This window comes from Chelonoidis abingdonii, chromosome 9 (assembly GCF_003597395.2).
Source record: "Chelonoidis abingdonii isolate Lonesome George chromosome 9, CheloAbing_2.0, whole genome shotgun sequence".
In the NCBI taxonomy this organism is placed as follows: Eukaryota; Metazoa; Chordata; order Testudines; family Testudinidae; genus Chelonoidis; species Chelonoidis abingdonii.
Window position 1 is genome coordinate 43373388 of NC_133777.1, and position 27665 is coordinate 43401052.

General features: G+C 46.9%; 1 protein-coding gene across 4 annotated transcripts in view; it reads right to left on the reverse strand.

Moving 5' to 3' along the window:
• The window catches only part of LOC116831271 (uncharacterized), a 27897-nt gene extending 22446 nt beyond the window's left edge, over window positions 1–5451 (reverse strand). For 2 of the 4 annotated variants that reach the window (XM_075069465.1, XM_075069462.1), the window contains exons 1-3: window positions 5402–5451; window positions 3472–3492; window positions 1636–1653 (exon numbers count right to left, since the gene is read on the reverse strand). In XM_075069465.1, coding sequence (XP_074925566.1) covers window positions 1636–1653; window positions 3472–3492 — 39 coding nt within the window. In that variant the 5' untranslated portion in view covers window positions 5402–5451. Of the gene's footprint in view, window positions 1–1635; window positions 1654–3471; window positions 3515–4949 lie in introns of all 4 variants that reach the window. The other 2 variants (XM_075069464.1, XM_075069463.1) reach the window with 2 other exon arrangements.
• Window positions 5452–27665: the final 22214 nt, after the last annotated feature.

Below are 27665 nucleotides of genomic sequence, written 5' to 3' on the forward strand. Positions count from 1 at the left end.
TTAAGTCCATAAATGGCTATTAGCCAGGATGGGTAAGGAATGGTGTCCCTAGCCTCTGTTTGTCAGAGGATGGAGATGGATGGCAGGAGAGAGATCACTTGATCATTGCCTGTTAGGTTCACTTCCTCTTGGGCACCTGGCATTGGCCACTGTCGGTAGACAAGATACTAAGCTAGATGGACCTTTGGTCTGACCCGGTACAGCTGTTTTTATAAATCGATGGTCTAGCCTCATCTAGATACTGTGTGCAACACAGGGTGTGCCATCTCCAGAAGGATAATGCAGAGCTAGTGGGGTTCAGAAAAGGCTAATAATGGTCAGAGGCCTAGAAACGCTCTCCTGTGAAAAGAGATTGAAAAGACTGAGATTGTTACCTTAGAAAGCAGATGAAAAAAGCAGGGACATGAAAAAAAGTCCATAAAATACTCACTGGTCTAGAGAAGGGTAGAGCAAGTTTGTGTTCTTCCTGTCTCTGAACACAAGAACTAGGGGGCATTTAATGAAATTAAAAAGTGCCAAATTTATAACTGCTAAAAGGAAATCCTTTATCATGCAGTGTGCAATTTAACTGTAGAACTCACTGCCATAGGAAGCTACTGAGGCCAAGAACTTAACAAGATTCAAAAAGGGACTGGACATTTCTATTAACAACAAGGCTATTCAGAGTCATAGTTAATACTAAACACTTTTTGGAAGGGGCATTAAATCTTTTGCTTTAAAGCTTAAAGCTAATCTCTAAATAGTAGACAGGCACTGAGCTAGATGGATGTTGGTTGTTATCCAGCCTCGTGAGTCCTATGTTCCTAGCAGTGATCTAACTCCATTGCATATTGCACTGTTCTCTGACACGACATACCATGGTGGTCATGTTACTGTGTCTGTATTTTCATGAAATAATCACCAATGATTGTTTGGGTACTGGAGGTGGGGGACTTTCCATTTGCATTATGATTACTCCTCCTCACTGCAATGAATACACTTCTCTTTTACTTTGGATTAGACCTAGCGTTTACAATCACATGCTGAGGTCCCACAATGCTCTGTCAGCTGGGACCCCTGATACTGTATTTGCAGAGTTAGTCTGGCATTCCACCATTATAAGCTTGATTTACATGAAAGCCAGAGCTCCCTTTCACTTCTCTCTTTCAATAGGCCAGATTAGGTTAGGGTTACCATATTTCAGACTGAGGTCCCAAAAAGAGGACACGGGTGCCGGGAGAGGAGAAAGGGCTAGAGTAGGGATACAGTTCAGGGAGCTGGAGGGGGTACTTCCAGTGGGGGTACTCACTGGAGGTGCAGGGCAGAGTATTGCTCCTTGTCACGTTGGCAGGGCAGCCGGGGCAAGCCCAGGACACAGTGACAGCTGTCAGTCAATGCCTCCCCAGGGCTGGTAGGTATAGGTGCAGGGAAATGGACCAGTCAGCTCTGGGTTCAGGGGAATGAACCAATCAGGGATCTTTCTGAGCTACAGCATCTGCTCTGAAAAAAATCTGGCCATTTCCTCTTAATTGAAAAATCTGCCGGAACAGAGGGTGGAGGATCAAAAAAAGAGGCAATATCTGGGAAAACCTGGATATATGGAAATCCTAGATTAGATGGACAGACAGAAAGTCCAGGGAACCCAGTTCCACTTACCTCAAACGAACAGCAGTTCTGTAAAGACAAAAATGAAAAACTAACATCAGCTTTGAAACTTCCTGGTATTAATGCTCTGTAAAGAATCCAAAGTAGTGGAATTACTGAAAACAAAGGTGGAAAATACCTACTAGATCACTCCTCCTCCACACCCCCAGGCTAGTGCAGGTTTGCTCCTTATGCTGTATTTTCCAGGGCTTTGACCAGTCTAGTTTTAAATTATTCAGGCAATGGGATTCCTATCACTTCTCTTGAGAAATCATTTTAAAGTCAAAAGATCTCAATGTTAGAAGCAGGGAGATGGAGAGACCACAGCACAGTGGGCATTACATTTTTTTTTAGGTGCAGCATATTTTTCTAATGATTAAGATTTTGAGCAGGGGATTGGACTAGATGACCTCCTGAGGTCTCTTCCAACCCTAATCTTCTATGATTTTAGTTATAATCAGAAGTGAAAGTAAGCTGGTACGCCCCGGTATGGCATACTGGCAAGAGCCAGTTTGCCGTACCGGGGCGGCCTGGCTTCCCCCAGGGGAAATTTAAAGGGCCTGGGCCTCCCAGCAGAGGCTGGAGCCCCAGGCCCTTTAAATTGCCACCAGAGCCCCACTGCTGGAGCCCTGGGGTACGGCTGCGGGGTTCTGGGGGCTATTTAAAAAGTCCAGGGCTCCTGCTGCTTCTACCTCCCTGGCCCTTTAAATAGCTGCCAGAGCCACACTGCCACCACTTCAGGGCTCCAGTGGCCATTTAATGAGCGAGGGCTGTAGAAGCAGGGGAGCCCTGGGCCCTTTAAATAGCTCCCAAAGCCCAGGGGCAGCAGGGGGGCTCCAGGGGCTATTTAAAGGCCCCAAGGCCCCAGCTGCCCCGCTCCTCTAAATAACCACAGGAGCCCTGCCACTTCCTCAGGGCTCCGGCAGCTATTTCCAGAGCCGGGGCTGTAGAAGCAGGGAAGCACCAGGCCCTTTAAATAGCCCCCAGAGCCCCAGGCTGCTGCTGCTACCCTGGTGGGGAGGGCACTTACCTTACAGGGTGGGCTGGGGCTGGCTCTGACTCCCTCAGCCACGCCCCTTCCGTCCTAGGCCCCACCCCTTCCGGGGGCCAGAGCTGGCCCAACGTACCAGTGAGTCACGGGACTTACTTTCACCCCTGGTTATAATTTCCTTTCTGCATCTGCTCCCTGCCAGTGGTGACAAGTCAGGAAGCAATGGGCCAACTCTGATTGCCATGCTTTCTTTACCTGATAATGGCAGACACTTCTGGTCTGCCCATGCAGCCCTGAAGCAGCTCCAGTTTTCACCTCTCCACCCCCATGCATCTATATTTCAGCAAAGAGGAGAATGTTTCTCTCAGCCATTGCTGAAATGACTCAATGCCTTTGATCAACAAAGAATTACAGCAGTAAGTCAGTATTGCCAACTCCAAGCATTTAAAAATCATGAGACTGATTTAAATAATAGATTTTAGATTCCTTTTATTTGCCTTTGGGGTGCACTTAGGTCACCTTTTCATGCTTTTCTCAGACTTGCAAGAGAGTTAGAAACTTGCTTTAAAAAAAAAATAAATAAGAGCTGAAATTCCCAAATAACCACTTGCTTCTAGAAGATGGTGCTTTAAGTAAAACCCCAACTATCACAATAAAAATACAAGCATTGGCAACACTGCTCACATCTAACCCCATGTTAAGAGCTGGGCTCAGAAAGCCTCTTGCCGTGCAGATCAACAACTTTATAGAACCTACAAACTTACAAACCATTCTACATATTCTTAAAAGCTAGTAGGTGGAATCTGAACCAGATTAGATGGACAGAAGGAAAGCCAAGTGAATCCCATTCTGCTTACCTTAGATGAACTGCTGCCCATCTGTAAAGACAAAAATGAAAAACTGATATCAATCCTCAATGAAAATTACACTTCTTCGTGTTTTTATTTCTTTTCTCTATTCCTGTACATCCTCTCTATAATTTAATACTCCTTTTTTATACTTTATAAACCCACAGTGGGTTTATGGAGAGTTTTCTTCTTTACTCTAAGGAACTTCTTGTCCCATACCAACTTAATAATTCTTCTTTGAATGACCTCATTCTTCTTGGTAACTATACTGATAGGGCCTGAAACTAATGTTTTGGAACAAATTCATTTTAACCACGGCTAGACAGCATATATGTTTGATTGAAATAATGTACAAGTTTTCAGTTCTGAAATACGGGAGGAAAATTAATTTCATATAACTGACAGGAGTTAATATTTCTCCTAACCTCAAAGTACCAGACCTCAGAAACTCAAAATGTCTCTTGCAGCAGCTTAATCATAGATTCTGCCAACCCTAGATTTAATGTTTCAGATTTATTTAATTAATTGCATAGCCAGACTCTGCTGAATTAATTAATTGATATCAGAATGCACATAATAGATTGCACTGGATTGGTAACATTAGTATCACATCATCTACACCCAACACAATTTTATATTCTGTTTTATTAATTGTAACACTTGTTATGCTACTGTTCTGACTTTTTTGTGTGCGTGCACCTGGAACTCCATAAAGAGGGCAAATAAAGAGACGGGGTAGAGGACAGCCTTCTCTGGTGCCTCTTTGTAGCTGAAATTCACTGAAGTCTATCCCATTCACTTTCATCCTAGCAGTGCGCGAATCATATAATACATTCGTCCAAATCTTCACATTGTCTCCAAAACCCACCCATAGAAGTCCTTTTTATAGAAGTCCACTCTTCTCTAGCAAAGCCTTCTCAGTGCCTAGGAATAGCAGTAGACTTATTGTTGTTATTATCTGCATATTATGAATTGTTTCTATGATTTGTCTAACGTTATCATTCTGTGTATTATGTCTGAAACCTGTTTGACCAACGTGTATTAACTGCCTGCTTTTATTCTTCTGGCAGGGTCTTTGAAAATATTTTCATCTATACATTAAGAAAGAAGACATAGTATCTTGTCTTTTTGTAAATTGGCTATTACTGCTATGTCCATGTCTTTCACTGTATGGGGAATCTGTCTTACTCTCTAACAAACTCATTAGAGTGGCTAGTTTACCCGCAATGATATCTCATGTCATCTTATAAAACCCTATTGAGAACACATCTGATCTTGGGGATTTTTGTCATGGCATTGATTTATTTGCCCCCCTGAAATCCTCTTCCTGCATTGGTCTTTCTAAGCAAATCAACCGTTCCTGAGCTAACCTGGGCATCCTTTTTTAAGGCCTGGCTTGACAAAGCCTTGGCTGGGATGATTTAGTTGGTGTTGCTCCTGCTTTGAGCAGGGGATTGGACTAGATGACTGTAACCAGGCGTACTCACCCCCGCGGCGCCTCCTGCTGGTTGCTTTAGGGAATTAGCTCAAACTGCAGCTGGAGCGCCCTCTGCAGGCCAGTGATCCGCCTTCTGGTTTCTGGCCCCACGTCCCTCCCTGGACCCCAGAGCCCCTTTTACATGGGGTGCTGCCCCCCTGGCAGTAACCCCTTTTCCTTCAGGGTTTCCCCTCCCTGGGAACTCCCCCACTCTATCCCCACTTTGCCTCAGGGTCTTGGCAACTGCCCAGTCATTAGCTAGCCCCACGCCCTGGGGCAGACTGCAGTGTTAGCCTCTCATCATCGGCAAAGGGGTTTGGGCCTGCTGCCTTGGCCTACCCCAAGGTCGCACCCTGCAACCCCAGTACCCCCTAGCCTACTGCTAGGCCACAGCCTGGGGCTCTCTAGGTAGGAGCTCCCCAGCTCCTCTGCCTTTCCCCAGCCCTGCTGCACGCTAGGTACCTTGTCTCAGCAGCCAGGCCCTTCTCCCTCTGAATGCAGAGAGAGACTCTTGGGCTCCTGGCTTCTCTGCCCTTTTATAAGGGCCTGTGGCTCAGTTTGGGGCGTGGCCCCAGCTGCTGCCACTTCCCCCAGTCAGCCCCACTAAACAGGCTGCTTGCTCCTTCCCTGGGCTGTTTTAACCCCTTCAGGGCCGGAGCAGAGATCCACTCTGCTACAACGACCTTCTGAGGTTTCTTCCAACCCTAATATTCTGTGATTCTATGCTGCCTCATTAATACATTCCCTAATTTTCTCCAGAGCTGCTTTAAAATTGGAGGCCTGAAGATGTATATAAAGTTTCCTAGATTCTTCAACAATCTGTCTGTGTTTATGTAGGGGAGGGAGGAGCGCAGATGCATTCATTGCCTGTATTTGATTCTTTTCTTCTCATAATTGATAGGCAAGGAGTTTATTAGCCTTATTCCCTTCATAATATCTCTATTTCAGCTAGCTGAGAGCCCTTTCAGTTTTCTCTATATGTATGGTAGTTAATTGCCCTCAAGAAAGCAGAGGCATTTAATATATACTTCTTTTATGCAAGGTTAACAGGTTTTCAGTCTTCTGTGTTAATATTACTTTTTTTGCTTCCTTTCTGAGACAGCAGGCTAATTAATTTGCTTCTTATTACTGCTTTCATGCATCCCCAACAACATTTTTAGATTAGTATCAAAACAGGACTTAGTTTCTCTTTTGATAATATCCAAAATAACTGAGTCTTTCATTAAGCAGTAATTCTGCTTCCAAGGCTTTCCTATAGCACCACCATAATTGATTTGAAATATCCAAACGTGGGGGCACAGTATCTGAATCTACAATATCTGTTACTAAAGATGGTGAGACCAGGATGTTATTAATCTTGGTGCATGAATTTACAGAGTTAGAAAAATAGATATATTTTTTCTTATAAGGGTGCTGGTGCCTTTAGGTGTCAGGAAGCCCAGCTTAATTACATTTTCTCTTGATTTTGCTCTTATTTAATGGTTTTTCCAATTTTTATTAGCTGATTTATCCATGAAGTGATTTAGTGGCATATTGAGGTCTCCTCCAATTAACATTTTCCTTATTGCAAAGTTTATAATATTAGCCAAAAATTCATCAGCAAACAACTCCTGCCAGGACTTAGCGGAATAGACTAGGGCTAGTGTAGAACCTTCACTGGACACTGTGCCCCTGACAAATATAAATATACATATGACCTAATTCCTTTTTAAAGCTCTGGCAGATTCTTTTATATTAAAATTGCTATCTTTATCTTATCTGAGGGAAAGAATTATTGGATGCTAGTTTATAGTCTTAACTTTTTATTTTTTTTAATAATAGCTTTCCTGACAAATACAATGTCTGGCCTTGCCTTTGACAATTCACTTACCACTAATTTTCTTTGGGTTGGACATCAACGCACCATGCACATGAATGGAGCAGGCTTTAATGTTCAGTCTCACCATTTAATTTTCACACTGTGTATTGCTATTGCCTCTTGCTGTTCCCTCTTCCAATTGCTGCACAAATTTAGGCCAAGACAGATTTCTTTCTGTTCCTTTATTTCACAAGTGATGCAATATACTGGATTACATTTACAGGTCAACTATGCCAGATAAACTTTTCTACTGAAGCATACAACATTATTTACTAACTGTTTCTGTTCCCTTTCCCCCAGTTCCTACCCCTTAGTTCCCACCCTGCATTTCTTCTCTTACTATCAGCTGTTTCCCGCTAGGTTCTCCTTTCTTCTTCAAGGCGGGGCTAGTTTCCTGCTGGGAAGTGGGTATAGACTTGAGAAAAACCAAGCCTTGTCAAACATTCTCATAGCACAGGCTATTTTAAGATTGTTCTGTAACCCTGAGGCATCTTATAGACTAACAGACGTATTGGAGCATGAGCTTTCATAGGTGAATACCCACTTCGTTGGATGCATGCTTTTACAGATCCAGACTAACACGGCTACCCCTCTGATACCTGTAACTTTGAGTTTCCTTATTCTTACATTTTGCACCCTAAGTGACCCTTCTCCAGTATTCCACTATTTATAGCTCTAAAATGAAGCTTATTTACTAGACAGCTGGGTCCCTTGTTACACCATCATAAACTTTGTTTATTAAATCCAATCAACCACAACATTTAGTTATCAGAAACTGTAAGGCCCACTAAGCACACTGCGTCCATGGGAAGGGTCCTGGGTGCGATACAGGCCAGCTTCCATTGCACTATATTAACTGCCCGAAAACTTGGTTAATTCAGAGTTAAGGTTGCCCAGCGGGGCCCCTCCAGAACATTAAATTCAGTGATAGTCAAACCTCTGAAAACCAGGAAATGAAGAGTTAAGTTTCACACCACCACCCCTGGACTGCAACTTTAACCATATCAGTCCCTTTACTGCCTCTGCAGCATCTTCTCCTCTCCTGCCTATCCAGCACAGCCTGGTCCTCACTCCCTAGTCCTCCTTCCCCCCCTCAGACAGAGATAGACACCTACAGATCTCTATCAAGCGTTCTTAAAACTACAATACACACCTGGGGAAGTGAAGAAACAGCTTGACAGAGTGAGATAGGTACCCAGAAGTCACCTACTACAAGACAGGCCCAACAAAGAAAGTAACAGAATGCCACTGACCATCACCTACAGCCCCTAGCTAAAACTTCTCCAGCCCATCATCAAGGATCTACAACCGATCCTGAAGGATGATCTCTCACTCTCACAGACCTTGGGAGATAGGCCAGTCCTCGCTTACAGACAGCCCCCCAACCTGAAGCAAATACTCATCCGCAACTACACACTACACAACAAAAATACTAACCCAGGAATCAATCTCTGCAACAAACCCCATTGCCAACTCTGTCCACATATCTATTCAAGGGATACCATCGTAGAACCTAATCACATCAGCCACACCATCAGGGGCTCGTTCACCTGCACATCTACCAATGTGATATATAACATCATGTGCCAGCAATGCCCCTCTGCCATGTACATTGGCCAAACCGGACAGTCTTTATGCAAAAGAATAAATGGACACAAATCAAACATCAAGAATTGTAACATTCAAAAACCAGTAGGAGAGCACTTCAGTTTCCCTGGACACTCAATAATGGACTTAAAAGTGGCCATTCTTAAACAAAAAAAAACCTTCAAAAACAGTCTTCAACAAGCAACTGCAGAACTGGAATTAATTTGCAAACTTGACACCATCCCACTGGGCCTGAATAAAGACTGGGAGTGACTGGGTCATAGAATCATAGACTATCAGGGTTGGAAGAGACCTCAGGAGGTCATCTAGTCCAACCCCTTGCTCACAGCAGGACCAATCCCCAACTAAATCATCCCAGCCAGGGTTTTGTCAAGCCTGACCTTAAAAACCTCTAAGGAAGGAGATTCCACCACCTCATAGAAAACACATTCCAGTTTGCTTCCCTCCTGCTAGTGAAAAGTTTTTTCTTTTTCCAACCTTAAACCTCGCCACACTTGCAACTTGAGACCATTATCCCTGTTCTGGATCAGTACAAACGAGAACAGATCTAGATCTCCTGTCTGCGACCCCCAAGGAGTTGAAAGCAGCTTATTCAAATCCCTCCTCCATTCGTTCTCTCGTAGCTACACAATCCCAGTTCCCTCAGCGCTCTCCTCATAATCATTGCTCCAGCCGCCCTTATACATTTTTGTTGCACCTCACGCTGATGACTCTTTCCATTTTCGCATGCTTCATGACAACTCGGTGAGGAAGTCTCCGAAACTGGACTCGACAATCGGGGGCTCACATATTCAAAGAGGGGGACTGATCAGACCCTCGATCTGCTCGCAGTTGCCCTCAACTTATACACCCAAAATGCCATTGCGCTTTCTGGCAACCAGGAGTATACGGTTGACTGCATAGCTCAGCGTTCTCTGCCACTGTAACCCTAGATCCTTGCTGAGATGCGTCCTAGCATTCGGTTCCGTATCTGTAAAGATGGAGAGAATTCATTCTGTCCAAAGTGCGGGTCTGCACTGATCCTTGCTGACCTTCATTCAGTTGTACTGTTTGGCCCAATCTCTAGATTTGTCGGATCCCTCTGTATCATATGCCGCGACCCTCAGCATACTCTACCACTATTCCACGTTTGTGTCATCTGCAACGTTGCTGAGAAGTGCAGTCCCATGCCACTTCCAGATCATAAATGAGATATTGAAAACAAAACCAGCCCAAGGACTGTTATGGGGCACATCCGGCTTCGATACGGCTGCCTAACTAGACATGGAGCTGTTGTCACTATCCCGTTAGACCCAATGACTAGGCAGCTATTACCTATCCACATCATAAGTCCATTCATCAAGCTCATATTTTTAACGTTGTGGCAAGAACCGTGGGAACCGTATTCAAAAGCTTGCTAAATCAAGACATAACACGGGCTCCACTGCTTTCCCTTCATCCAACAGACCAGTTATTCCTCTAGAAGGCCTTAGTAGTCAGACATGACTTGCCCTTGGAATCCATGCTGCTGTCCCTTGGTGCTTCCTGCTTCAAGTGCTTCAGAATTTGATTCCTGTGAGGACCTCTCCATGCGATTATAAAAGGGCACTAGAGGTACGGCTGACCTGGCTGTATTCCCGATCTTCCTTTTTCCTTTAATTAAAGATTGGCACTACACCTTAGCCTCTTTTACAGTCCTTCCGGACTCTCCCTGTCGCAGGTTTTCAAAGTATATATGGCCAACTGGCTCTGCAATCGAATCATCTGGCAATCCCTTACACCTCGGATGTCAGCGCATGCGCCGCCCGGCCCATGACTGTTGCTCATCCAGTTTTTTCTAAAATAGTCGCCGACCCACTTTCTTCTCCACAGAAGGCTTGTCACGTCTCCCCATTACTGTGCTGCAGTGCAAAGCAGTCGGAGCGACTTGGTTGTGAAGACAGAGGCAAAAAAATCATTGAGTGTGCATTAGCTTTTGTAATCCCTCTGTCACTAGTTGCCCCCTCAATTCACAAGTAAGGGCCTACGCTTTACTTGACCTTTTCTCTGTTGCTAATGTACTGAAGAACCGCTTTTGTTACCCTTTCATCTCTTGCTAGCTGCACTCCACAGTGATTGGCGCCTCCTTGATTCACTCTGCATGCTCCCGAGCAAATATTTTTATACTCCTCCCTGGTCATTTTGTCACAATTTCCACTTCTTTGAAGTCTTTTTTGCATTTAGAATCAGCAAAAAGTTCATTTTCCTCTTTATATTCAACTCCTTTCTTGTCATACTGTTGAATAGTCACATTCCCCTTGATCGAATTAGCTCTTTGCATGCCCGCAACTTGGTAAGGCAACTCCCATCTTTTCATGTGTTTTATATTTATACCTGCCTACTCTATTTTCACTCCATGCATCTGATGAAGTGGGTTATACCCCATGAAAGCTTATGCCCAAATAAATTTGTTAGTCTTTAAGGTGCCACAAGGACTCCAAGTTGTTTTTGCTGATACAAACTAACACGCCTACCCCTCTATAACCTTTTAACAACTGTTTTTAGAGCAATCACGTGCTACTCTTGTGTAGTATTTCCTGGTTTCAGGATGGCTCATCTTCTATTTCTTGTAATTTAAACCACAACAGGTTTATGTGCCTTTCAACTTCATTTCAAAGCTCTGAGTAACTTGTTTCTTTTGTGTATGACCTAATTTCTCCAACTATGTGTGGCCCATCGGGGTGGAGTGTGTCTTGGCCATTCCTCAGGTGTATTCCCCACACTGAAGTCTCTCTTTCTTCTTCATCATTGTAATTTATTTGTATTAACGTAACACCTAGGAGCCCTAGTCGTGGACCAGAACCTCATTGTGCTAGCTGCTGTACAGACACAGAATAAGACAGTCCCTGCCCCAAAGAGATACAAGAGAACAGATGGCTACTGACAGACCGGGACAGGATAAGCAGACAATGAAACAATACTAGTGTGCATGGTAGGTAAGGGTCCCTACACTGGCTCCTCCTTCTCTGTCACATCAAACATAGCTGTTTGTCTTCACTTTCAAGGTTCTATATGGTGAATCCCCACCTTTATTTCTCATTTCAAATTCACTGATGCGCGCCTCTGATTGGACCACGATCCCAGCCTCCACTGCCCACTTGTCACGTTTTCATACAGGCAGTTCTGTGCTTTCTCTCATGCCACTCCCTCATGCCTGGGCAGCGCTCTCCATAAACATCTGCAAAAGTCACTCATTATCCTCCTTCAAATCCCTCCTCAAAACTCTCCTTTGCTGTGATTCCTACAACAAACCTGACTAGGGTTAGGCTGCTAATGCACTGAGACCAATGCCTGTCATGCTGGCACGTATTTTCTCATTGTTTCTTTGTCTGTCTGTTTCCCTCTGTTGTCTCTTGTCTTATACTTAGATTGTAAGCCCCTTAGGGTGCCCCAAGGTCCGATTTTGGTCCCTGAATATGCAATTTCAATATTCTTTTGTTTAAAAGTTATAAGATAACGATACAACGAAATAGCTCACACTTCACTTCTTGCATTACAATCTAGCGAAGGCCTGATTTTAGGGCAAGTTACCTGCAATGGAATCATGAGATGCTTTAAACGGTTTTATCATCTTTTTCCTGCATCCTGATTTAACAGACCTTTCTAGTGTAATCTTTCTGACAGGTGGAGCCGGGAGCAACCAGGGCTGGGTTCCATATCTAGGGGTTCCTTTTCAACAATACAACACAGAACTGGCTCAAGCCCCCACCCAGTAATCTGGGAAAATTACACACCACTCCTAGGTACCTTTGAGACGCAATACTTCCCCTCTCACAAGCACAGAGTCTGAGTGTACAAAAGAAACTTTTTATGAAAGAAGGGAAATCACCCAACATTAATTAGGAAAAATGTCACAAGCAGGATTCATAATCATAAAACTGTGAGCAGGACACCCACCCCAGAGTGCTTGGGGCAGTGTCTCCTGCCTCATGTTCCTGAGTTCTACCACCAACAGTTCCTTTACTGTGCCCCTCTCTGCTCCCTCACCACACCCCACTCACAGTGGTTGTCCTGGGTCAGTGAGGTTGTAGGGTTCAGAGATGCAGCTGTGTGAGTTCACCTTCAACCCAGGGAAGAAGGCACCTTGCTTGCCCCCTCATCTGAGCACTTGCTCTGGCTGGCCACACTACCGGGTTCCGTTCTGCTCTTCTGGCTGCCACACCAGCTGCTCGTTCCTCTCCACCCCCACCAGTCTCCTGCTCACTGTTTCTACCTGTCTCTCTGCTGTGACCTCTGCAGGTTAGTCTTGAGATTCCACCCAACTGTTGGTGATTGTCAGCTCTAAGTGGGGGAACCAGAAGCAGGCTGGGAGGAAACATTGTCCCACCACAAGTGATTTCAGCTCTATTGGGCACTTAAAATAGCAAGATACTCCTAATGGAGCCTATTTAGCTCTATCTTTGAACCAGGGGAGGGGGGCAGATTAGACCAGGCACCTTAAAGAGAGTCCCCATCTTTCTTACTTTCACAGGGATCTGGCATTCAAGCCCCTGGCTTAGCAAGCTCCTTTCAGTTGAGGGTGACCCCCTCATCTGAGACAGGTTAAGCACAGTTCTGCTCCCGTTTACCCACACAAGACAACAACATTGATAACAACATTTCACTACCCCTGGATTCAGTACTAAAGGGATCTGTAACCCAACACCAGCCAAAGTTGATCACTTTGAGCAACACTGCTCTACCTGCTGGATATCCAGGCAGAGTAGGTCTGTTTATGTAAATACAGTTTGCTCCTGAGGTCTGTCCCTCTTCCAGTTAGCTGTCAGGGGAGAGCTCATTCTGACCCTGCTTGCATCCTCCCTCAGCCGAGAATTTGTTGTCCTGGAAAATCACGCTCTAAATCAGTGGTCCCCAACCTTTTTGGCTGGCAGGTGCCAGCCAAAGGACCACTGTGGCAGTGGAGCACCTGCCAAAATGCCGCTGAATTTTGGTGGCATTTCGGCGGCGATGCCTCTCGATGACATCACTTGTCGACGGCAGGCGGCATCAGCCAGAGGCGTCCCCGCCGAAATTCGGGGGTGATGCCTCTCGATGACGTCACTTGTTGGCAACAAGCGTCATCGAGAGGTGTCCCCGCCAAAATGCCGCTGAGGCATTTTGGCAAGTGCTCTCCCAGGGGCCAGGATGCGGGCGCATTAAGATGCCCCCACGGGCGCCATGGCGCCCACAGGCACCGCGTTGGGGACCCCTGCTCTAGATTATACCAACTACATGAGTTGTCCTCAAAGTGTCTGAGAAAACCCACTATGGCTGCCACAAGCCTATGATCTAAGTGTATTGTTTCTTCACTAACCACCTCAGGCACATCATAAGTTATCCTGTTTACTATTCTTATAACCCTGTCATGCCTATTGAGCGTGGGCATGGCAAGGACCGGGGGGACTCCTTCTTGGACTAGGGATGGTGAGGGTTCTCTTGAGGGTACTCCCACTACTGACACAGGCCCCTGTATCTCTTGTTATGGTACTGGAATGTCCAGAGCACCAGGGACACCTTCTACTTGTATGTCCCCTCTGTCCAACAACCTAGGTGTGTCATCACAGGCCTGTTTTTCTTCCAGGAGGTGTGGGAATGTTGGTGGGACAAGCTCATTATCCCAGACTCGTCTCATCATTGATGGAGGGATGGGTACCAGTAACAGGCCTAAATGCTTCTGCCATGGGGTTTAGAGCTGAAGAAGTGGAGCTCTCACCAGATTCAGCTGATGGAGGCTGGAATCTGGTCCCCATTCTAGGATATTCCATGGTAGTGTCCTTCTCCTCAGACTCACTCTCAGATGTGCTAGATAAGGGTGGATTAGCTCGACAGGGCCCACTGCATGTACAGGGTGGTGGATTTGGTCCAGCACCCTTTTTTCGCCCAGGTCCCATGTCATGGTCCCTTTCATATGGGGCACCTACCAATTCCCTCACAGGTAGTAAGAGGTTTCTGTGTACTGTCTTTATTTACCCTGGTCCCATTTCAGGTTTAATCTTGTAGACCAGCAGATCTCCCAGCTTTTCCACCACAAGGTAAAGTATTACTTTCCATCTGTCAGCAATCTTGTGTTTGCCAGCAACACCCAAATTTCTCAGCAGAACTCTGCCCCTGCCTGGAGCTCTTGCAAATGCACCCCGGCATCATACCGGTGCTTGTTATTACTGAGTTCTTGTGGGCAGCGGCCATAGCCAAGCGATAAGCATCCCACAGTTTTTCTTAGTCAGAAAACACACTGCTGCTCTGTCTCATAGCTATCTCCATCCTCTGATACCCCAAAGCACAGGTCTATGGGTAATCTTGGCTCTCGCCCAAACATCAAGAGATATGGAGTGACTCCCGTAGCATTGTCCTTTGTGGCGTTGTAGGCATGCACCAAAAATGCAACATGCTGGCTCCAGGTTGCCTTCTGCTCTGGATGTAAAGTCCCCAACATATCCAACGGAGTTGGATTAAATCACTCTGGATGAGGGTCACCTTGTGGGTAGTAAGGTGTTGTTTTGGATTTCTTAATTCCTGCCATCCTCAGCACCCTCCTTCAGAAGGTGACTCTCAAAGTCCTGCCCCTGGTCAGAGTGTATCTGAGGTGGGAACCCATACACTGAAAGATATTTCTCCCACAACATTCGAGCAATAGTGGTGGCCTTCTGGTCATGTGTGGGATATGCCTGCACATACCATGTCAAAAGAGAAGACTGAGAGGGACATGATAGCAGTTTTTAGGTATCTAAAAAGGTGTCATCAGGCAGAGGGAGAAAACTTGTTCACCTTATCCTCTAAGGATAGAACAAGAAGCAATGGGCTTAAACTGCAGCAAGGGAGATTTAGGTTGGACATTAGGAAAAAGTTCCTAACTGTCAGGGTAGTTAAACACTGGAATAAATTGCCTAGGGAGGTTGTGGAATCTCCATCTCTGGAGATATTTAAGGGTAGGTTAGATAAATGTCTATCAGGGATGGTCTAGACAGTATTTGGTCCTGCCATGAGGGCAGGGGACTGGACTCGATGACCTCTCGAGGTCCCTTCCAGTCCTAGAGTCTATGAATCTATGAAATGGTCAGTCACTACTAAAATGTTCCCAACATTTCTCCTGTCTGCTTCTAAAGACAAGAAATCAATTCATACCAGCTCCAAAGGTTTGCTGGTGGTGATATTCTTCAGATATGCTGCTCTAGTGGGCAGAGTTTTCCTTTGAACACATCTAATGCATGTTCCACATTTCTTGCGTCCTCTGCCATCTGGGGCCGGTAGAACCTACTATGAATAAGTTTTAGGGTTCTCTCCATTCCCAAATGTCCAAAGTCATCATGCAGGGCCCTCATGGCCAAGGCTCTGTACTCTTTTGGTAGCAATAGTTGTGTGTATTGATTTTGTGCTGTGATCCGGTGCAGCATTTCCTGTATCAGTTTTAGTTTGCTCCATTCCCTCAATAGTAGTCTACCCTCAGGGGCAGAGGGAATAATTGAAACAGGGTTTCGCCCCTCTCTTTTTGCAAGTAGTGTGTCACAAATGTCAGTATCTTGCAGGTGGGCTTTTTGCTAGTCGGCAACATTGAGCATGGGCAGCAAAGATTCGTCCAACACAACATAGTTCACTGAGGCAGGTGGCACACTTTCAGGGGGCAGGCCCAGAGCCTCTGCAACACAACTCTGAAGACTCTTGTGGGCTTCTGATTCTTGACAACTCCCATTGCAAATAGCTCTCACTCCATCCATAGGAAACATAGCAATTTCCGATGGCTACCAGTGACATAGCCAGGTTCTAACATCAGGGGGGAGCGAACACATACAGGCACCACCTGGCATATCAAATTACTAATTACATACTTCTAAATTTGTTATACATATTTATTTGTACTTAAAATAAAAACACAAGAATGATCCAGCTACGGAAGGGTTTGCACAGCCGACATTTCACAGGAGAACTTTAAGATTTACTTTCTAGAATCTAAAGTATATATAAGTATAATGACAGAATACAGTAGTTTATAATTGTCACAGGTTTTAAAAAAATACTGGCCATTTTTTCCAGTTACTAATTTTATTTTAAAATCAATCAATGAAATGCACTTTATTTATAGTAGATCGTAATACTAAAGCCACCAAAAACACATGACAAATACAAGTTTTATGAGAATTGGTGAGCAAAGATCTCATAGCTTTTCGGGGTTGGACAAAGCAATAATTTCCCTTAAAGTAGCTTTATTCATGGGTTGTTTTTTTTAAACAGAAGACATCTCTGTGACACAGGTTGGCAGTCTAACATTTTTGAAACACTGAGTACTGAAAGTTAGGGTTTTTAACCTGTGTACACACACACACACACACACACACACACACACACTAGACATCCCCTAAAATAGCTAGTTCCACATTATTCTTCAAACCTCAGATCAGAGAAATGCAGCTTTGCATTTGAGATACTGCATGACTGTAAAAAGAACAGGAGTACTTGTGGCACCTTAGAGACTAACAAATTTATTTCAGCATAAGCTTTCATGGGCTACAGCTCACTTCTTCAGATGTAGTACATTTTGCACTGCCTGCATCTACTCTGACATCAAGAGAGGAGAAGAGGACAAGACTGACCCTAGCATATGTGATTTTAAAAAAAAAAAAAAGGTGAGACCAGGGCCAGCTCCAGGCCCCAGCACGCCAAGCGCGTGCTTGGGGCAGCACGCCGCGGGGAGCGCTCTGCCGGTTGCCAGGAGGGCGGCAGGCGGCTCCAGTGGACCTCCTGCAGCACCGGACCCACGGGACCGGTGAGCGGCAGAGCGCCCCCTGTGGCATGCCGCCGTGCTTGGGGCAGTGAAATGGCTAGAGCCGGCCCTGGGTGAGACACACCCACCCACTATCAATGCAACAAGAAGGGAGAACAGTAGCTGGGCCAAGAAAGAAGATGCAATGAAACCCTCCTGTACCCACAACTGAGATCTGAAAAGCATCAGTCACTCTGCAGATCAAAGAAAGAAAGAGCAGCCAGTATTCAGACAGATAGGATCCTTATGACCTATATAGGAGAAGTGCACTTTCTAAGTAAACTGTAGCAGTTTCCCAACAGAGTTTTCTTATGGACTTATTTATTAGGATGCATCAGGCGAGGTATTTCCAGCAAGGATAAGGAGGTGTTAGTACCGTTATACAAGGCGCTGGTGAGACCCCACCTGGAATATTGTGTGCAGTTCTGGTGTCCCATGTTTAAGAAGGATGAATTCAAACTGGAACAGGTTCAGAGACGGGCTACTAGGATGATCCGAGGAATGGAAAATCTGCCTTATGAAAGGAGACTCAAAGAGCTTGGCTTGTTTAGCCTGGCCAAAAGAAGGCTCCGGGGGGATATGCTTGCTCTATATAAATATATCAGGGGGATTAACGTTAGGGAGGGAGAGGAATTATTTAAGTTTAGTACTAATGTAGGCACGAGGACGAATGGGTACAAACTGGATATTAGGAAGTTTAGACTTGAAATTAGACGAAGGTTTCTAACCATTAGGGGAGTGAAGTTCTGGAACAGCCTTCCGAGGGAAGTAGTGGGGGCAAAAGACTTATCTGGCTTTAAGACTAAGCTTGATAAGTATATGGAGGGGATGTTATGATGGGATAGTTTAATTTGGGCAATTGATCTTGGATTATCGGCAGATAAGTCTGCTCAATGGTCTGTGAGGGGATGTTGGATGGGATGGGAACTGAGTTACTGCAGAGAATTCTTTCTTGGGTGCTGGCTGGTGAGTCTTGCCCACATGCTCAGGGTTTAGCTGATCGCCATATTTGGGGTCGGGAAGGAATTTTCCTCCAGGGCGGATTGGCAGAGGCCCTGGAGGTTTTTCGCCTTCCTCTGCAGCGTGGGGCATGGGTCGCTTGCTGGTGGATTCTCTGCAGCTTGAGGTCTTCAAACCACAATTTTGAGGACTTCAATAACTCAGTCATGGGTTAGGGGTTGTTATAAAAGTGGATGGGTAGGGTTCTGTGGCCTGCCTTGTGCAGGAGGTCAGACTAGATGATCATATTGGTCCCTTCTGACCTATGAGTCTATGAGTCTATTAAGCAAAAATTAAGATTAGGAATCTGATTTAAATTATGTAAGTTTTCAGTTTTAGTTAACTGTGGAACTATTGCAGCTACTTTTATTTTACTCCTGCCTTCATAAAAAGCTACAGAGTTATAACAGATAATTACATGCTTTAATATACTGAGGACCGGGCCACCCAAGATGAAAACTACACCATGGAAGAGTCCTACAACCAGGTATTTGAGGCCAATCCCTTTATCAATGGAATCCTCTAATTTTTGACAATAATTCAAGGTCAGCCAGCCACCAAGAAGACCAGCACTATTCATATTCTGGTTTTGGATAAAACACCTGATCTTGCCTACATCATAAAAGCTTCCTCCCTGTGAGCCTACACCCCACTGCACCCTTTAGCAATAAAGTAACCATTAAACAAGTTCAGAATCAGTAGTCTTTTTCTTCCCAATTTAGTTTTAACAAAAAAAAGCTGGAACGTCAGTAGCTATGGAAGATGACAGTGCAACTACTAGGTATTGGTGGGGGAAAAGTGTGCTAGTAATGTCCTGGATATACTGGTCTGTTAAGTGTTATTGCTTTTAATATGCTAATACAAACACTGTAATAGAGTATTAATGTCCCAATGTACTGTAGCTTGTTTTAACTTACCCTAATACAAGAAGTGGTGCATGTGAAAAGTGTCTTAAAAGATGACACTACAGCAGTGATATTCCCAAGCCAGCATGCGTAGGGCTGGGGGTGGGGAAGGGGAGTGCATCTAGGTATAAGTATCATCTCTGACATCAACCAGGAACTTTTCCATAGTTCATTGCAATTTGGAAGTGTGATTATTATACCTTGTCTTACAAACACCAAACACCATTACATATGCACAAGGTCAATGATTCCCCTCCCCATATATACAGAGGGTAGACGGAAGGAAGTATCCCCTGACTTGGGGTATGTTTACACTGGAAAAGGGAAGTGTAATGTCTGGCTTGTGTAGACATACCTGTGCTAGCGCTGATCAAGCTAGTGTGCTAAAAATAGAAATGAAGCCACAGTGGTGCAAGGGGCTAGCCATCCTGAGCTGGAGGATTCTGAAGGGCTTGGGGTCTAGCAGAATTGTGACATCAGAGAGCAAGACCCACAGCCCTTTGGGTAGGAAGGGATTGGTGCAGAACCCAAGGCTTTGCCAGAGACTCAAGATGGAAGAGGTCTGTGCAAGGCCCCAGCATGCCCACCCTCATCAGCAGGCAGAAGCCATAGCCTCCCTCCCCCCACACCCAACTCTCTTCTCCTCCAAGGAGATCTCCAGTAGGAACAGGAGAGAGCAGATTGTTTCTAAAGGTAACAAATGTAGACAAAAAATAAAGGCTCAAAAGGCTTTTTTAAACATCTTGAGGCAACAGGAAGGGCCCAGCCCTTCCCTTCCCTCCCCAGCACTCTGTGTTCAAACTGATAAAGCCCTAACGGACAGATGAAGGCTGTCTTCTCCTTATCTTCTGCTCCCAGAGGGATCTGGCAGTATCCACTTCAAAGATCCAATACTGAGAACAACTGGCTTTTTTAAACATCTTGAGGCAGCAGGAAGGGCCCAGGCCTTCCCTTCCCTCCCCTCCTCTCCTCTCCTCTCCTCTCCCCTCCCCTCCCTGGCACTCTCTGTTGTGGGAGGGGAAGGCAGCTTGAAAACATTTTAAAAAACACCTTCAAAACTAAAGCCAACCTATGAAGAGTCCAGGCTGCAGACAGCACCCAGCACAGTGTGCAACTCAGTGATGCCCTTAGTGGGGCATCCCTGCAGCAGTTAGAGAACAGAGCTGAGACTGGAAAAAGCAAGATGCAGAATGACAGAGTACCCAGGACACAGGCTCTGGGGGTGGCACCAGTTCCCAACTTGGTGGGGGGGGGAGGCTTTAAGAGCAAAAACAAGATCTGGAGAGCAGCATCTTTCCCGAACTCTCCTAGCCCCCTGCAAAGCTGGGCTTCTCCTGCCTAAGGGAGGAAGGGCTCCATCAGGAGAACTCCTTCCGCTACATAAACTCAGCAGTCTCTGCGGGACCCCAGGCTGGGAGGGACAGGGGAGGGTGTTGCTAAGGAGTGGCACTGCCATGTCAGTGACAAAGGAGGGCCCTCAGCCCTTTTCCTGCCCCCTCACCCGCCCCTGGATCACACAGCCTGGTAAAAGCAAGAACGTAAATAAAAAAAGGTGCTACATAAAAGCTGTGGCCCAAGGTTCCAGCCCATGTGGCCAGCACATACTGAGCAGAGCCCAGCTGGTGCTATAGGCCAGGGGTTCTCAAACTGGGGGTCAGAAACCCTCAGGGGTCACAAGGTAACTACATGGTGGGTTGTGATCTGTCAACCTCCACCCCAAATCCCGCTTTGCATCCAGCATTTATAATAGTGTTAAATAATAAAAAGTGTATTTAATTTATAAGGGGGGGGTCACACTCAGCGGCTTGCTATGTGAAAGGGCTCAGCAGTACAAAAGTTTGAGAACCACTGCTATAGGCTAAGGGCTGACTCAGCAGATCCAGGGTTCATCTTGGTGGACAGAGCTCACCCATGTCTCTGCTTGGGGGTCGCACAGCTCCACTCCTGCTACCAGTCCTTGGAGTCCAGCCAGGGAGGCAGCTGCCAGTGGGTGCAGTTGCAGGGCTGGGACTGTCCCCATGACAAATCCCCTCCAGGCAGGTCCATGTACAGACTGAGTTCCCCAGCACTAGAGCAGAGCGTGCTCTCCCACACAGGTACACAGATCAGGCTCTCCCGCAGCTGCATTGTCAATTATCCAACTCCCCTGCGTTCCTTGACACATGTCCCCAGGACTCCTGCCCCATTCACTCCCCTTCCCTACCTCCAGACTGCCCCCCACTGCCCCAGCCAATCCCTCCTCTCATTCCTGATGACTCCCCTGGCACTCCTGCCCCATCCAACCCCCCTCATTCCCTGATGGCCCCCAAGGAACCCCTGCCCCATCCACACACCCCTGCTCCCTGTCTCCTGTCCCCTGACTGCCCCCTGCCACCCCATCCAACCCCTTCTCTCTTTCCTGATGACCCCCCTGGGACCTCTGCCCCATCCAACCACCCCTTCTCCCTGTCCCCTGACCACCCCCGGAACCCCTGCCCCTGACTGTCCCCCGCCACCCCATCGAATCCCTCCTCTCATTCCTGACTGCTCCCCGGCGTACCCTGCCCCCATTCAACCCCCACCCCCGCTCCCTGCCCCCTTACCACAGTGCCTGGAGGTGGCTGGCGGTGCTACAGCTGTGAGGTTCTGCTGGAGCCAGGCTACGCCACCGTGCAGCGCCTGGGGCACCGGGTCAGGCCAAGCTAGCAGCTCCTCCTCTCCCCCCGACTTCCTGTGAATCAGCTGTTTGTGCGGGAAACCTGGGAGGGCTCAGAAGGAAGGAGCAGCTTCGCGCTCAGGCCTAGGGAGGCGGAGAGGAGGTAGGTGAGCTGGGGTGGGGAGCGGTTCCCCTGCACGCCGCCCCGGGTTACTTGCTGCAGCATGGGCGGCCCCCCCGCCCCAGTTCACCTCGGCTCTGTCTCTGCCTCACTGGACCTGAGCATGAAGCCGCCGCTTGCTTCTCTGCCCTCCAAGGCTTCCCGCGCAAACAGCTGATTTGCGGGAAGCAGGGGAGGAGGGGAAGAAGTGGGGCGGAGTGTTCAGGGGAGGAAGCGGAGGCAGAGTGGAGGTGAGCTGGGGCTGGGGGATGGGGCGGGACCCACCAAATTTTTCCCGTGGGTGCTCCGGGGCAGGAGTACCCACGAAGCTGGCGCCTAAGGCGCCACTTTTGGATAATGTGCTCAGGGGGAGGAGCTGCTCCTTTTACTCCTGCCGTAGCTATGCTACTGAATTGGCTATAGACACTGGGACAATGCATCCACATCTACATTGCTTCTCCCTGCTCAGTACTGAACGCAGAACTCAGAGCTAACAAGGCAGCTACTCATCTCTGCCCTGTAGCATCCACACTTGAAACCTAGCACCATACAAGTAGTCACAAAATTTCTAAGTGATGGCCCATTTCAAGGATGGGGTAGTGAGTTTCACTATAAGATGACCCTTCGCTGGCAAAGGCCACAGGTTTACATTTGCCTTCAACTTCCTGGTATAGGACCGCTCCTAAACCCACCAAACTGGCATCTGTATGTAGGATAAATGGCTTGCCTGGGTCAGCAAAGACTAGGATGAGAGCATGAGTTAGGCAAGTGGTGATTTCTTGGAAAGCCCTTTCAGATCTCTTGTCCTATCGTGGTCCAAAGGGCTTTAAGGGGCCATAGTGTCTCTGCTCAGGAAGCCTTGGGGACCTCCCCTTACTCTTGGTCTTACATTTGTTCTTGCTGGATGGGTATCCCCTAGTAAGATCATTCAGAGGCTTTACGATGGTAGCATAATTCCTCACAAACCTGCGATAATAGCCACTAAATCCAAGAAAGATCTGAAGCTCTCTGTAATTACTTGAGCATGGCCATGTAGTGAGTGCTGCTATTTTATCAGGGTCGATATTCACACCCTCTTGGGACACGATGTGACCCACGTACTTCACTGATGTTCTGCAGAACAGGTATTTATCAATGGAAAGCTTCAGTCCATAGGCCTCCAACCTATCAAGCACTTCAAGAAGGCTTTGTTCATGCTCCTACAGAGTTCTTCCAAATACTATCGAGTGATCCAAATAAGACTTGCAGTAAGATCATGTCTCCCACAACTTTATCCATAAGACGTTGAAATGTGGCAGTTCTCCAGAAATCCCTTGAGGCATGTATTCAAACTGATAAAGCCCTAATGGACAGATGAAGGTTGTCTTCTCCTTATCTTCTGCTCCCAGAGGGATCTGGCAGTATCCACTTCAAAGATCCAATACTGAGAACAACTGGCTTCCCAGTAAACAGTCTAAAGCATCTTGTACCAGAAGCATGGTGTACTGGTCAATTACAATATGGCTGTTCAGGGTGTAGTAATCGATACACATCCGGATTTTCCCATTCTTTTTATGGACCACCACAATGGGTGAGGCATATGGGCTGCAGGACTCAGTACTTATGCCATTTGCAATCAGCTCCTGACGATAATGTCGCATGTCTTCCATCTCTGACAGAGCAGTCTTCCCAGATCTCTCCCTGAAGGGTCGGGAGACTTACAGTCTTATGCGGTGCTCTACTCCTTTTGCACATCCCACGTCCCACTCATGCAGAGAGAATACCTTGGATCTTTCACGAAGTTTCTTCCTCAGGCAATCCTTCCACTCCTCGGACAATAGTGAGTCTCCAAAGTCAAACTTTGCGGGATCTATTGCCAGAACTTCATTTTCACACTGGGGTCTCACAATGGTTTTGGGCTCAAAGAGGTCTCCTATCTTCTGCCCTGGTTTCACAATAACAACATCACAACTTGTTTCATTAGCAATCAGTATAATCACCTTTTCCTGGGCTTCAACAGGTAGGGTTATGACTCCACTGGGGACCAGCACTCCTTCAGGGAGCTGTTCTACCATTGCTAATGCCACTTTACTGTCTTTCAGGCAGGCACTCATGACAAGTACTTCTCACTCTGTCCTTGCAGACACTACTAAGGGAGTCATGCTCATGTACCTCAGTGCCCCCATTGGAAGCTCAGACATCTCCTTTTTAGTGCTCTCAATTTTTCTATAGGTTTCAGCACAAAGTGTATGGATCATCAGAGTGTTTAGGTATTGGTCCCAAGCTCATTGTCTGTAGTAATCCGCAAGTACCTTGAAGAGACTGGAGTTGGTCCCTATCAGCATAGACACATCAGGGATAACTTTAGGGTGAGGGCATATTAAGGCAGTGGTGTCTATCTGGTGTCTTACCCCGGCAACTTCCTCTGGAAATGCCAGGTGCACTATGATATACCCTTGGTAGGGGTATTCATCTATGTTGAGGCCACACAGGCCAAGGCCTGTCAGGGGCTGTATAGGCAGGTGCCTAGGCATCCATTGGTAGAACGACTGAAATATGATTGTCCTTGAGATTCAGTGTTAAGCATTGCTTTACATTATTTCCCTTCAATTTTCACAGTGACCTCTGCTTGAAGCCCTATCAGTCCTGAGGGGATCCCAGCTGGACAGTCTTTTCCAGGGGAGCTTTCAAATACTGAGAGTCTGGGTGGGTCCCTTCCCCAGACCCTTTGTCAGTTCCTCAATCTCTCCGAACTGGTCCTCAGCTTTCCATATACTAAGGAGGGATTTTCTTCATTACGACACTTAGCAGCACTTTGTCCATCCTGGCCACACCGGGAACAGAAGAATTGTCCTTTCCTCCCTTGCCCAGGTGGGACGGTGGCTCTAAATGCTGACTTCTCCATCGCCACGGCCAGAGGCTCCTAATGCCTGGAGGTCTCAGCTTGGTCAATGCTCCTTTGCAGCTCAGCTATTTGTTCTCTCAGGACCCGCACTTGTTGGGCAAGTTCCTCCCTGGCGCTCACCATCAGTGCACTGGCTGTTTGCAGAGGTGCAGTGTTGGCTGACTCAGACAGGTGTGATTCCCAAAACTCACTGGCAGCCTGCCTTTCTTCCTCCTGTCTGACCTCTTATCAGCTGGGATTAACTCTGGCAACGTTCCTGTCGTTCTCTTAACCAGAGATGAAGTAGAATCGGGTTCTGATATTGACTTTCTCTTACAGTCTGGTCTGATCCATCTGCTCAGCAGTCACTGCTCCCCTCTTGACAACTCCCTGAAGCAGTCTCTCCCGCCTCTGTATATAGGCTGAAACCATCTCGCCCCGTTGCTATCAGGAATTAAGGAATTACAATAAATGTCCTCAGAGCCCTCTACTCTCCCAAAGGTGTGATTGAGGGCCTCTAGGCAGTCCTCACTGACCCCAGGGTTAGTGAGCTGCAGGGTGCAAATCATGTCTAATGCTGGGCCCCTGAGGCTCTCTACTAGACATCTTTGCTTTTCTGCTTCAGGTATGGCCCACTCCTGCAGCATTTCAGTGGTATGTTCCAACCAGGGTTCAAACTCCTCTTCCCCAGGTATTGGAATGAGACCTCCAGCAAATAACCTAAACTTACGATAGGAGCTTGACATAGAATGGGACAACACAACCTTTTCCAATGCTTGTCCTGGTGCTTTTGCCCAATCATTGGCTGAGGCTGCAGCCCCCGAGCTTGGGGTTGCTGAGTCAAGGCCCAACAAACCTGACATATTAGCCATTATACAAATGGTGGTTTCCCCAAAATATAAACAAAATTATTTCCCCAACTTAGTGGATCACTCAAGATGTGCTTGCGAGGGGTACTGAACCAGGCTTCCAGATGAACCCCCAAAATGTAACTCTTCTGCCAGGTGGAGCTGGCAGCAACCAGGGCTGGGTTCAATATCTAGGGGTTCCTTTTCAACAATACAACACAGAACTGGCTCAAGCCCCCACCCCATAACCTTAGAAAATTATACACCACCCCTGGGTGCCTCTGAGAGGCAATACTTCCCCACTCACAAGCACAGAGTCTGAGTGTATAAAAGAAACTTTTTATGAAAGGAGAGACGGCATCCAACATTAATTAGGAAAAATGCTGCAAGCAGGATTCATAATCATAAAACTGAGCAGGACACCCACCCCAAAGTGCGTGGAGTAGTGTCTTCTGCCTCATGTTCCTGAGTCCTACAACCAAAAGTTCCTTTACTATGCCCCTCTCTGCCCCTCACCACATCCCACTCACAGTGGTTGTCCTGGGTCAGTGAGGTTGAAGAGTTCAGAGATGCAGCTGTGTGAGTTCACCTCCCACCCAGGGAAGAAGGTACCTTGCTTGCCCCCACATCTGGGCATTTGCTCTGGCTGGCCACCCCACCAGCCACTCATTCCTCTCTGCTCCTGCCGGCTGCCTGCTCACCCTTCCCGCCGGCCATCACCTGCCTCTCTGCTCATAGGTGCCAATTTCTGATGGCGCCAGTGGGTGCTCAACCCCTCCTGCACCTGCCCCAGCCCCGTTCCAACCCCTTTCCCAAAGTCCCTTCCCTAACTCCACCCCCTCCCTGCCCCTATTGGGCTCCTTCCCCAAGTCCCCACTCTGGCCCTGCATCTTCCCTGCCTCCTCCCCTGAGCATTCCGCGTTCCCGCTCCTCCCCCCTCCCTCCCGGAGCTTGTCTCATGGCAGCAAGCACTAGGAGCTAGGGGGAGAAGTGGAGATGCAGCGCGCTCTGGCGAGGAGATGGAGGTGAGGTGAGACGGTGGGTGAGGAGGGGTGTTTGGCTGCCGGTGGGTGCAGAGCACCCACAAATTTTTTCCCATGGTTGCTCCAGCCCCAGAGTACCCATGGAGTCGGCCCCTATGTCTCTGCTGTCACCTCTACAGGTCAATCTCTGGAGATTCCACCCAACTGTTAGTGATTTTTAGCTCTTTGGGGCTGTCAGTTGTTTATGGGGGAACCTGAAACAGGCTGGGAGTAAATGCTGTCCCACCACAAGTGATTTCAGCTCTGTTGAGCACTTTACATAACAAAAACTCCTAATGAAGCCTATTTAGCTCTATCTTTGAACAGTAGGGAGGAATAGGTTACACCAAATCAGGGACCCTTAAGAAGAGTCCCCACCTCCTGGCTGGGACACCAGTCCCCACCCCTACTTACTTTCACAGGGGTCTGGCATTCGAGCTCCTGACTTAGTGAGGTTCTTTCAGACCCCCTCATTCGGAACAGGTTAAGCACAGTTCTGCTTCCTTTTATCCATACTACAAAGACAACAACACTGATAACATTTCACTACCCCGCATTCAGTTCTAAAGTGATTTGTAACCCAACACCAGCCAAAGTAGATCAATTTGACCGACCCCACTCCATCTGCTGGATACCTATGCAGAATAGATGTGTTTGTGTAAATACAGTTTGCTCCTAAAGTCTCCCCCGTCCCATCTAGCTGTCACAGGAGAGCCCATTCAGACACTGCTTACACTAGTTATAAATGTTAGTGTGTTACCGTCAAGAGAAAATACATGGTTTTAAGAGAAGAAATAAAACAAATGCCTCAATGTGCTTATACATTCCAAACCCTAAAGCAGTGACTTGTTCCTTTTCCCCCCAGTGCAACCGAATGGGGAAATAATACATAAAAAGGTTTGTCAAGCCCAAAACCTTTGTTCCGTGAAACCTACGTCTGGCAGATTCTGTTCAGCAGATGAAGAGAAAACTGTTCTTTTCCATGTAAGAAGTGTTTTGTTTTACCTCTCCCCGAGAGAGAGTGATTTTCTTTGACTACGAGTCCTTTATGGACAAAGATCTTGGATCCTGGGAAT